This window comes from Typopeltis vanoorti, chromosome 2 (genome assembly GCF_054136105.1).
Source record: "Typopeltis vanoorti isolate ZY-2024b chromosome 2, IOZ_Tvanoo_1.0, whole genome shotgun sequence".
In the NCBI taxonomy this organism is placed as follows: Eukaryota; Metazoa; Arthropoda; class Arachnida; order Uropygi; family Thelyphonidae; genus Typopeltis; species Typopeltis vanoorti.
The window spans coordinates 57068581-57081410 of NC_143550.1; the positions used below are offsets into that span (position 1 = coordinate 57068581).

At 34.4% G+C, this 12830-nt stretch overlaps 1 protein-coding gene across 4 annotated transcripts in view; it reads right to left on the reverse strand.

The window, feature by feature from the left end:
* Positions 1-12830, reverse strand: part of LOC150109060 (uncharacterized) — a 339899-nt gene that overhangs the window by 20312 nt on the left and 306757 nt on the right. For 3 of the 4 annotated variants that reach the window (XM_090405164.1, XM_090405171.1, XM_090405155.1), the window contains exon 15: positions 10200-10352. In XM_090405164.1, coding sequence (XP_090261290.1) covers positions 10200-10352 — 153 coding nt within the window. The remainder of the gene's footprint in view (positions 1-10199; positions 10353-12830) is intronic. The other variant, XM_090405179.1, reaches the window with a different exon arrangement.

Genomic DNA, 12830 nt, shown 5'->3' on the forward strand with positions numbered 1-12830 from the left:
TTTCCTACATACAGTAAAAAAGAATCATCTTATCATTAAAATACTCTGGTTCAGAGATACTTGTAGACAGTTTCTCCACTTGGTTAGAAAGGAAATATTGCCAAGAAATTATATTTGTGTATAATATAATTTTCTTGACAAATTAATTTATAACCAAGAGTGTTTTAATAACAAGGTATTACACCTTTTCACTACTTGTACATGGGAAATATGACTTTTGCATACTTCAACCTTGGTATGTATCTCTTTTTGGTCTGGCTCCCATTGATGACATTTAAAAATGTTCATTTTTGAGCATGCTTACTTCTGAGGAGCAAGAGGTGTTCTGCTCAGTGTCAGGCTTTTACCTGTCCCCAGTTGGAGCCATCAGTGAGTATTCTGTTCAGAAGTGATGAGTTAGCGATCCTTTTGTATCACTAAACTCTAATGCGATTCAGAGATCACTCAGAGTTTTTGGAGAGTGGTCCCCCCCCCCCCCCCCACAATACACAGGATTATACACAACCAAAAGGATGTGTGCTTTGCTTTATGGGATACTAAGGCAATTAATGGAAAGTCATTAGCCTCTATATACAAGTCGCCTAGACGCAAAGATACTTCACATGCAAACTTTGTTTGCTTACACTTGAGTAAAGAATTAAACAAGAATATAATTTTTTGGAATTAAATTTAGACACAAAGGTGCAATCTGATTACAAAAAATCAGACCATAAAATGTAATAAGCCATTGGGTCAAACTTAATCATGTCTTGGAGATGTTAAGAATACCATTAAAGTTTCTCGAAACATTTCACAGGTATTTATCTAACGATGGATGATACAAGTAGGAAGTTCCTCTGTGGAATGATAATGCAAAACTTATGTTGTCATCATAAGTGGTGTATGAGTTAAATGAAGTGGCATCATTTGAAGATAAAGTTGTGCCATCCTTCCAATGATATACTTAATAATAAGTAATAAAAGTAAATTTTCTGAGGGTAATAATGCAAATAGAACTATTCAGGTTCAAAAGAAGCAAAAGGATTGTTGGATGAAAGTTAAGACAACAGCCGTGGCCCACAAAGTGACCCACAAAGCATGACTACTATTTAGGGATATTACTTCTAGCTACTGCAGCAAGATTTTGTATAGGAAGAAGAATGGAGGAGAGAAATTTTGATGGAAATTATATGTGCTTGTTCAGTACAAATATTTGGTCCAAAAGACTGGAAACAATAAACAATAGCCTAGACCATAGGTGGCCAACAGCAGGCCCGTGGGCCACATGTGGCCCGTAACGTGATTTTGTGCGGCTTGCAGCAGGATAAAAACTATATTAAATTATATGTATTATCAATTTAGCTATTAGTTTCGACAGCAGATTTTCTGACTGATATACCAGTTATATTCATTATTTTTGATTACGGAAATAATTTATATTCTCAACTCGGAATCAAAATTGCTTTAAAAAGATTACTCCATTTATAAAATCTACTGCTTCTCTGTGCGAGTTGTAGTAGTGGGAGCGGTAGATTTCTATGCGCTCCAGAGTAACGCATCATTGAAAGTCACTTGCTCTGCTCTGGTTACAGTGATCCGTTTCAGAGACTCAGTTTCAAGTATTTTATATTGTTCTCCCAGTAGTAAAATGATTCAACAAATATAATAATTCAATACATATAACAATTGCCTTGAAAAAATGCAGTTTATTTTTATTTAAGTTCTGTCTAAAAGTGTGTGGCCCGTGACGCTACCACTCATCATATATTGGCCCTCGTATAGAATGAAGTTGGCCACGCCTAGCCTAGACAAAGGAAAGGAAGAATGGAAATCACCATCTAGCATTCTCATAATGCCACATACCATACAGAAGACCAACAATCTTAGAAAATTCATAGGCAAGGAAGAATTATGTTCTGGAAAATGGTCCGGCATGTGATTACTAGTGATAACAAGTGCATCAACATCTCTATTTGCTGGATCCATGCAGTTGATAAAGAAAAGCCAGTTGGAATTGTGAAACAGTCAAATAAATCTGACAAGTTCTATTATGGAAACTACTAACTGGAGAAAATAAGGATTGTTTCTCTTTCTTTGAGAAACAGAATCAAAATCTTTAGAATAGAAGGATTTAGGAGCAACAGCAATAACAAATGAAGAAAGGGGAACTGCTAGTTAGATACACTCTGATGTGAGACATGAGAACAAATGTGCACAAATGCTCCCTTTTGAGATGAATGTGTTATTAGGAAATATAAATGTGGTTTAGGCATGCAAGCGTTACAAGGAAATGACTGTAGTTTTATAGAATTGAACTGGAAATCATTACAGTTGGAAATGAGACTGATATATTTTTCATGAATATAAGCTATTTCTCTTTGCTTGACTTTTCAAGGATGTTTTAAGATAACCTGAAGTTGGGAGTAATGTGACTACAACTGAAAACGTGATTTTGAAGCATTTTAATTAAATACATTCATATTTAATTAACAGAAAATAAAATATGTTTTATTTTCTGTTAATTAAATAACAGAAAAATGTATAAACATGAATAATTAATTTATTTCTTTAAAAATGATAATCACATATACAGAAGAGGTTTATGGTCTGAATTACCTACAGCAGTGTTTCTCAAACTTTCAATACAAGCATATCCCTTTATAAAAATTCAGTAACATCAAGCCGTAAAATCTTAATAAGGCTGGCATATTCCCTCTCCAAGATATTGGCAATTTTGGGGCAAATATAGTAGTATTTCATTCAAACATGAATAATTATAAAGATATTTATTTTTTCATATTAGTGTTATAACAAGTTAATGGTTCACACTCATTATTTTCATTACAGATATTTAATCCTGATCAACACGTTCTTTCTCATGGTTACCACAATCATTATCTTTTCCTTCACTATTTTCTATTGCACATTTTGAATGACCAGTTTTTTAAACCAGGGAATGATCCGTATTGAAGGATTTAAGAAATAAAATGAGGAAGATTAATAATAGTTAAATATTTTTCATATTAATTTTTATTAGACTGCACTTCAAGATTTTGTTAACTGACAACACAGCTACTAAAAAAAAAGAGTGTTATCTGCAATGCATATAAACTGTACATCCATCACAATTTGTAACACACACGATTATTATGCAGATTCTTGCATGGGTGGTGAAACAACTGCTGAAAACCATTGCAATTTTAGATATGAATGATAACGAAATTTAGTGGTAAGTTCTAACCACACAGCTTGAACTATTTGATTTTCAACTTTTAATGCACAGTTGGAAGGCAATCATGCTGTCAACCAGATACGACCCTACTAGAGTTTAGTTGATACATGTCAAAAGACATTTTGATTAAAGCTTTTTAGATTTTTTTTTTTTTAGTTATTGAAAAATTATTTAAATAGACCTACTTATCTGCAACAATATGACAACAAAAATATGAAAGCAAAAAAGTAATCGAAATGAAAAAAAAAATGCCACATAACCCCTAAAGACCTTTTATGTACCTTCAAGAATATGTGTAGCACACTTCGGGAAATACTGAGAGAGGACAAACAACATTCACAGTGGACTTAGAGGGGGGGGGGGTACTAACATAGAAGAGATCCAGTGTCTGAAGACTGGTTAGGGTTATCTGGTATTCGTCTAGACATGTGAATGATTTGTGCAAGATCACTGGTAATAGCAATGTCTCAGCATCTCTACTTGTCTGATCTGTGCAGATGGAAGAAAAAAGCCAGTTGGTACTGTGAACATTAAAATCCCCAAGAAAGATGTACCATTAGGAAAGTTAAGACTGAAGAAAATCACATTTAAAGAAAGGAAATTAAAACATTTGGAATGGTTGGTCACATCAGGAGAGTGAAAAAGCAGCAAATGAATATGACAGAATGAGGTAAAGAAATTTTCAACCAAAGGGTGTCAAAATCAGGTGGTACTCAGGAGATTGCCAAGATGGATGCTTATTAGCATGTTATGTCAGAATGAACACATAAATAGTCAGTCATCCTTGGGTCAAAATGTGTCAGTGTGTGTAACTGGTAAAGTAGAGATGAGTACTACTTCAGAAAGTTTCAATTTGAGTTTGTCAGAAAAGGTAGTGAGTTCAGACTGGAGATGGAAATGAACTTTGTTGAGGTTGGAACCGAGACTGCATGTGCTGCTCCCTGTGCAGTGTTTGAGTTTTGGTTCTCATGGTGGCTATTAGTAATACATTTAATCACATTTTGACCTGTTCTCTCAATGCATTATAGACAGTGATAGCCATATCACTGTCTATAATGGGGATAGTAGGGAACTGAAAGCAAAAAAATGCCTTGTTATCTTATCACACAATGCTTTGAACAACACGAAGTTGGTTCACAACACTTTGGAATGCTTTCTACTTTATTTATTACAGAATTCTATAGTACATTAAAACAGCAGAAAGTGCAGAATGATACCACCTAGATATCAATTAATTGAAAGAATTTCAATTAATTGCTAATGTTGAACATTATCAAAAGCCTTTTTGTAATCTATGAAGCAGAGATACACATCTTTTTGTTTTTCGAAATATCTTTCTATGATGGTTTTGATCTTGATAATACTTTCTCTTGTACCTACAAGTACATTTTTCTTGAAGTCACTGTAAAATGGATAGTCCTAAATCTCTCTGTTTGGGAGTATTATTTCTTTGTTGTTCATATAATTTCCTTGTATATTCAATCCATCTTTCCATGATTTCTTTATTATCAATTTGAGTCTCTACACTAGCATTTCATTGTTTTTGGATAAATACAGTAAAATATTTACTTTATTTGTCCTGTTCTCATTCCTCTGATCTTTTCATGAATTTCTCTGCTTTCTATCAAGGTTTTCTATATCTGTACATTTATTCCTAATTGTTCCTCTTTGGCTTCCTGCATTCTTTTTTTTTAATTTTTTTTTTTATTTTTTAAATTTTCTTATTCATTCTTTTATATTTGAGTTTGTTCTTAAAACTTTTTTTTTCTTTGTTCCATCAACTAAGATTTTTCATTTATCCAAGGTTTATTCTTTTTCCTTTTTAATTGTGGAAGCGTATTTTTAGTTGCTTTGTTAATGCTATTTTCGAATGATTGCCATTTCATGTTAATTTCATCAATTGGTCTTACATTTTCTGTGTGATTTGTGGTGTCAGACTTGTTAAGGGATTTTGTAAATTCTTTTATAAAGCAGTCTTTAACTTCTTGGTTGTTAAGTGAGTCTGAATTATAAGTTTCTCTTATGAATGGTTGGCTTGGTATCTTAAGTTTTATTTCGATTTTTGCAATCACTGAGTTGTGGTCCGATCCTATATCTGCTCCAGGATATGTTTTTGTTTGTGTTATCGCATTTTGGAATCTTTGCTTATTATTATATAGTCAAATTGGTTTCTAGAGATGTCCTGTAGAGCTTTACCATGTATATAGTTTTCTGGGAAGATGTTTAAATAATGTGTTTACAGTTATTAAATCATTGGTTTCACAGAACTCGATCAATCTTTCACCCATTTCATTTTTAATTCCAAGCCTTTGATTACCCATGCAGAATGAGATTTTTTTTGAACCCACTTTTGCATTTAGGTCACCCATCATTATAATAATATCACCTGACTTAGCACTAGGGATTTCAGTTTGTATGTCTTCAAAAAACTGTTCCAACTCTTTGTCTGGGTGATCTTGGGTTGGTGCATATGCTTGGATAATATATAAGTTAAATGATTGTGCAGTTATTTTGCCTGTTACGATTCTGTCATTTATGGGCCAATATCCATGTAGAGATTTTGCAATTCTATTACTTAGAATGAGTGCTATTCCATTAAGATGTAAATCACTGCCAGAGTAGACTATAGTAACTTTTTCTTCTTATTATGCCTGTATCTGACCATCTCACATCCCTGATACCTGAAATATCTGCCTTCATCACTTCTAATTCCTGGATTAAGCTGTCTAATTTGCCTGCCTCATAGAGGGTCCTGACATTCCACGTTACTACTTTCCAAAGATTGCTCCTGGTTTTCAGAAAGAAATAAGAAAAAGAGAAAGATTAATTGTTATTTAAGACTGATGATGTTCATACCCAGTGTATAAATATCACCTACTCGGACATGTTAACTTAAGGAAATCAAATACAAATTAAATATCCAAATCAAATCACAAATAGTTGTTTTTGGTACGTTACATTTATTGAACAAATATAGCCTTCAAATGCAATTACATATATTTCACATTTATACATCTATATAGCTGAATATCAGAAGAGTCACTAACAGTTATATTATTATTATATGCCGGCCTGGTTGGCTGAGTGATTAGGTATCCGCTCTCAAGCCAAAAGGCTGCGGGTTCGAATCCATGCATGGGCATGGATGTTTGTGATTGTCTGTGAAAATACTAGTAGTGGACAGTAGATGGCATTGGCATTGATGATGATGGTAGCTGCTGTTTGTTGTAGTTGGTGGATTGATTGGTGGAGACAGAGCTGTAGAGTAGGTGCCTCCCTCGATGAGTCTTTGGACTCCCTGGAGGTGTCACATAATAATAATAATAATTATTATTATTATGATAAAGGTATATCTGGGGTGCTTAAGAGTCAAAGTTGTATAACTGAGAGGAGACCTCCACATCGCCTTTTAAACTAATGTCCAATCCTCACCTTCTTGTGGTGCACCCTGTTGGGTATCTACCTGGATAATGAACGAACGAGGATGAGCTGGCAGTTTGGGATTTAGCCGACCAAACTGTAATTCTTATTGGCTTAAACCAAATTATAAAATGATGGTACAACATAACAAAATTTCATGCCGGCTCGGGAATCGCCCGGTTAAACAAGGCCCCGTTGTTTTCACCAGAGAACCAGGGTGAACAGTGAAAAGTCAGCTACTGGAACAAATCTGAAAAAACATCCCAACTCAACATCACCAGAGTTAAAGATCGGTACTATCAACATAAGAAGCCTGAATGGCAAAGAAATGGAGCTAGCTGAGAAATTAGATAAGTACCAGATCGACATAATAGGGGTGACTGAAACAAAAAAGACAAAAACTGGTGAGATCTTTCTGAGCAATAAATACAAAATGTTATATTCAGGCAATGACAATCAAGGAAAAGAAGGAGTAGCCATTGTATTCAACACTAAATACGAGGCTAATCTTCTTGAGGCAGTCTCAAGTAGAGTGATTTGGACAAATATCAGAATGGGGAACCGGACAATGAGACTTATTTGTGCCTATGGTCCCACAAACGGTTCTACTAAGGTAGAAGTGGAGGAATTTTTTAATGCTTTAGAGAAAGCATCTGACACAATGAAAAAGGAAAAGTTGGTTCTTGTTGGGAATCTAAATAGCAGAGTAGGAAATGATTGTCAGACATACAAAAATATATTGAGAAAACTGGGAGAAAAAAACATAGCTAATAATAATGGCAAATATTTGTTGGTTTTCTGCTCAGGACATGGACTGGTTATTACTAACACCATGTTCCAACATAAAAATGTGCACAAATTCACATGGAGAGAAGAGGCAAGAAATAAGAAAAGTCTCATTGACTATGTTATTGTTGATAGTGATGTTTTCTCCCTTGTGCAGGACACCAGAGTGTACAGAGGATTTGAAATTGGAAGTGATCACTATGTAGTCTTGAGCAGGATAAAATTGAATTTCATATTGAAAAGAATAACATGTAAGAAAGTTTTAAAGCGAATAAAAGTTGAGCAGCTCTCAGATGTGAACTGTAGACTAAAATACACAAAGATTATTGAGGAAAAAATGAAAGAGTTTGAGAACAGGAACCAAACTTTAGAGATTCAGTGGCAAGCCTTGAAGAAAAGCCTGATTGATTGAGCCAGAGAGGCATGTGGTGAGGTTGTCTGCAAGGATAGAAAAATCAGAACTCCATGGTGGACACAGGAAGTTAAAGAGGCAGTGAAGGAAAAGAAGAAAGCATATCAAAAGTTCCTGGCAAATAAGTCAGCTTGTGCTCTTAGAGAATACAGAGACAAATGTAAGAAAGCTAAACACTATATAAAACTAGCTAAACAAAAGTCATGGGAGGACTTTGGCAAGAACATAGAAAATAAATATCAAGAAGGTGGTAGGTTATTCTGGAGGTTGTTGAAGAAGCTTAGAAATGGAAGAAAGAGTGCTGTAAAAGGAGTTAGAGATGATAAAGGTGACATGAAAACAGGAGACAAAGATATCCTTGAAGTATGGAGTAATTACTTTGAAAAATTGCTAAATGAAACAAGCAATGATAGTACAGTGGTAAAAAACACTCAACAGGCATACAGTCAGGAATACATATCCATACTTGAAGTAGAAAAAGCCATCAAAGGCTTAAAATGTGGAAAGGCAGCAGGAGTAGATGATATTCGACCAGAAATGCTGAAGTATGGTGGTATAAAAGTCTTACAGTGGCTGCACTGCATAGTTCAGAAGGCCTGGACACAGGGACGAATTCCCGATAATTGGAGTAGAGCTCTCATAGTACCAATATATAAAAAAGGGAAATAAAACGGAATGTGAGAATTACAGAGGTATTTCCCTACTGAGTGTTCCTGGTAAGATATATGCAAGTATACTTGAGAAACGGTTGAGAAGAATTGTAGAAGAAAAGCTTGGTGAAGAACAAGCTGGATTCCGGGCAAATAGAGGCTGTCAGGATCAGATCTTCACTTTACGACAAGTAGTGGAAAATCATAGGAATATAACAAAGATCTCTATTTGAGTTTTGTAGATCTGAAAAAGGTATGATAAGGTGCCAAGAGAGAAGCTATTCAATATGCTACAGTTATATGGTGTCAATGGAGCATTATATCAAGCAATACTCAGTCTTTATTTGAGTTGTAAGTCAGCAGTTAGAATTGAAGGAAGTACAGGAAGATGGTTTAATGTTAAATCTGGTGTGTGACAAGGATGTACATTATCCCCTCTGTTATTCGTTATCTATATGGATCACATTATGAAGGAAAGTGTTATTAAACATGATATCAAAATTGGAGAGGTTAATGTCAGCTCTTTGCTTTATGCGGACGATGTTATACTTATCAATAAATCTACTAAGAGTCTGCAAGATTCCTTGACCAAACTGAATAACTGTTGTAATAGATATAGTATGAAGGTCAGCAATAAAAAGACAAAGACGATGAAAATAGGCAGAATCGTTGAAAATGTCAACTGCATTGCGAACGGAGAACCTGTGGAACAAGTAAAACATTTCAGCTACTTAGGCACGATTTTTAGTGAAGATGGTAAATTAAATATGGAAATAGACAACATAATCAACAAACCTGGTATGGTAGGAAGTCAACTGAATAAATTCATATGGAATAAGAGAGAAATTAGTCGGAACACTAAATTAGCTGTATACAAGACAGTGTTCAAACCAGTTTTAACTTATGGATCTGAAAGCTGGGTCAGAAGTAAAACACTTGACCAAAGATTAGATACCGCAGATATGACAGTCCTGAGAAAGTTTGAGGCGTGAACAGATGGCATCAATGGCAATATCATATTAAAAATGAGGATATTAGGAAAGAACTTGACATTGTCAGCATCCAGGAATGTGTTAGCAGAGCTAATCTCAGGTGGTATGGTCACTTAAACAGAATGGGTGAAGAAAGATTAGCAAAACAAGTGTTCTCTGCCAGGTTGCAGGAAAACGACCCAGAGGAAGACCAAGACATAGGTGTTTTAATAGGGTACAAAGTGCCTCAGATGACAGAAATATAAGATCTGATAATATTGGAGTCTTGACAAGTAACAGACTGATCTGGAGGAAAATTGTAGATAGGAAGTTAGTAATGATGTAAATTTTTCATGTAGTATTATCATGTCCTCTACACCCCTTGAGGGTATACGGGAGGAATTTGATGATGATAAAGGTATCTCCATGGAGTCAGAAGACTCATTGCAGGAAATCCATTATTCACATGCTAGCTATAAAGCATGATATGTTTGAAATCCCATCTCTGAATATAGTGTTTTGGCCTTTTTGTGTTATTTTTCAAAAGACTTATATGAGCCTAATTTGTACTGAATAGCATCCAATGCACACTTTTATGTAGAGATCATTTCATAAAAATATTATACATATCTTTATATCTTTTCCTTTTAGATAAGCAAGGTTATCAAATGGCATAAAGTATATTATTTGTGCAGTTATTTTTGTGAGCAAAACAGAGAATAAAAAACATTACACTAGTAATCTCTCACCTTCCTCGCCATAAACTTTTCCAGAGATTTTCATCAATTCACTTACAACATCAAGCTTTACATTATCTTCTTGCCACATACCTGGTGTATTCTTCTCATTTTGCTTATGAAAACTGTTATAATCATCTCTAATATTTACATCCCAGTGATTTACTGTAATTATAAAAACATCAAAATGTCTGAATGTCATATACACTGAATGACAGTATGTATGACATTAAACCACTTAAAAAACCTTGCAACTAATATGACATTATTAAGTTTTCATGACTTATTAAGTAAATAAAATATAAAAATAGAACACTGTGAAGAAAAGAATAATTTTATTTTAAATAATTTTTACATGACAAACCTCCAATTAGGGAGCTATAATCTTTGCAAACTTTAACTAGAAGGAATGAATCCTGGTCTTAAGGCCTTTCTAGTTTATTAAATACCTGCAGACAGTTAACAAAACACATTAGATAATAAATGTAAACATGAATAAATATAAAAATTTAAATGTAGGATTATTTTAGTTATCTATTATGCAATTTGGCTATCTTGTAAGCCAAGTGAATGGTGTTTTGTAAGTAAGGTTTTTTTATGACTCCCACTCACAAAAGGTTATAAATCTATAGTACATTAGTACCACAGGTGGGGTAAGGAATTTTTTTCCTCTATTTCTTTTTATTAATTTTTATAAAATTATAAACTATTTTTATAACGTTAATTTTTCTGTAAACTTTCGGGCACACTTGCTGAACAATGATTGACCATTGTGCCAGTTTCCATGCATTTCTGTTTTACTTGCGTTTTTGTGTAATGGTTCCTAAACATTCAGTGTTTTTCAGTTATGTAATGATTCATATTTAACGCTTTTGGATATTTGTGTGTTCATCCTAACCCAGATGAAGTCACTGGCTTAAGTGGTGAAAAAAAATCAACATACTCATCATGACTTGAGAATGTATGAACTGATTTTTATAAAACTTAATATTCAAGTTTTTGAGTAAACACTGCAGAGAAATTTTAATTTTGTTAAAGCTCAACAATAATAAACTATTATAACAGTGTGAATGTACCTTCAATGTTGTTATTTAAAAATTCAAACAGCCATAGCTCCACAACTGTTCAGTAGTGGACACATACTGATGAAGTTTTTTAGTTGAAAAAGCTCCTTAGAATAGTACCTGAATTATTTTATAATTTCAAAACAGTTTGGGCTTCTCTATAAAGAAAACTTTTGATAAAACTTTAATCTTCCATATTTGTAATTTTTAATGACAGATAATTTTTACTGCCCATAATGAGACTACCACTCTGCTTACTAGAGGCATAACGCAGCATGAAAAAGTCACAGGTTTGAACTATATAGCAAGAATCTGAAATTATCTAATCCCTAGCTCATGCACAATAGTTGGGTTTTCAAGGTTGGAAGGACAGTGTATTATGCCTATGAGGAGAGTATATTCTGTCTGTTTACTGCTAGTGTCCTCCAGCCAGTTTGATAGTTTTGTAGGATGATGTAATGAAGGTTATTTAAAATCTTTCAATTATAATGTACTAAATTCACACATCTTGCTAATTTAAATAATATCTTACAATATTTAAATAATATTGTTTTCCTCACATAACTTATAAATTAAGTATTTCTCGACTTCACTTTTCTGCAGCTTTCATAAGCTGCAGAAAAATTACTTAATAAGCATGTTTGCTTATTAAATGCAAAGCTTTTATTATTATTATCTGAGACCTCCAGGGAGTCAAGGACTCATCGAGGGAGGCTGTAAATTACCCAACTCAGCTATCATACCTACCCTTGAATTCATTTACACTAGATGCACTCATTACCCGTAAGGGCAAATTATTTCACTGCTCTCTGGGAGAAAAGACTAGCTCTTACCCCTTTCTTGACTGCAAATAAATTTAACTTCCATGGATGTCCCCGTGTTCTCTCCCACCTTCCAAACGAAAAATTTCATCAGTTGAAATGCTATAACACCCATTCAAAAGTTTATAGACCTCTATCACCCCTCTTTCTCCTGTTAACCAGAGTCTGTAATCCACATACTCACAATCTGTCCTCATAATCTAAATCCCATAATCTGGATATAATCTTTGTAACTCTTCTTTGCACCCTTTCCACAGCTTCTTTATCCCCTTGGAACCTGGGAGACCAAATCTGCGCACAGTAATCTAAGTGTGGTTTTATCAAAGCCTTATAAAGAGGCAAAATTACTTCATTATCCTTACATGTCAAGGTTTGCTTCAACATAGCAATTATCCTCTGAGTTGTATTTGCAACTTTTGCCATGTGACTTTTGAACTTTAAATTCTTATCCACCAATACACCAAGATCCCTTGGTGTATTGGTGGATAAGATTTGGATAGGACTTGTAGCATAACCCCGATAATATATGCCACTGGAATGGCATATGGGGTGCTTAAGGGTCAAAGCTGTATAACTGAGAGGAGACCTCCACATAGCCTTTAAAGGAATGCGGAGAACCGACCAGGGCTTCTGACCTAATGTCCAATCCTCACCTTCTCGTGGTGCACCCTGTTGGGTATCTACTTGGATACTAAACGGACGAGGATGGGCAGGCAATTTGGGATTTAGCCGACCAAATTGCATTCTTATTGGTTAAA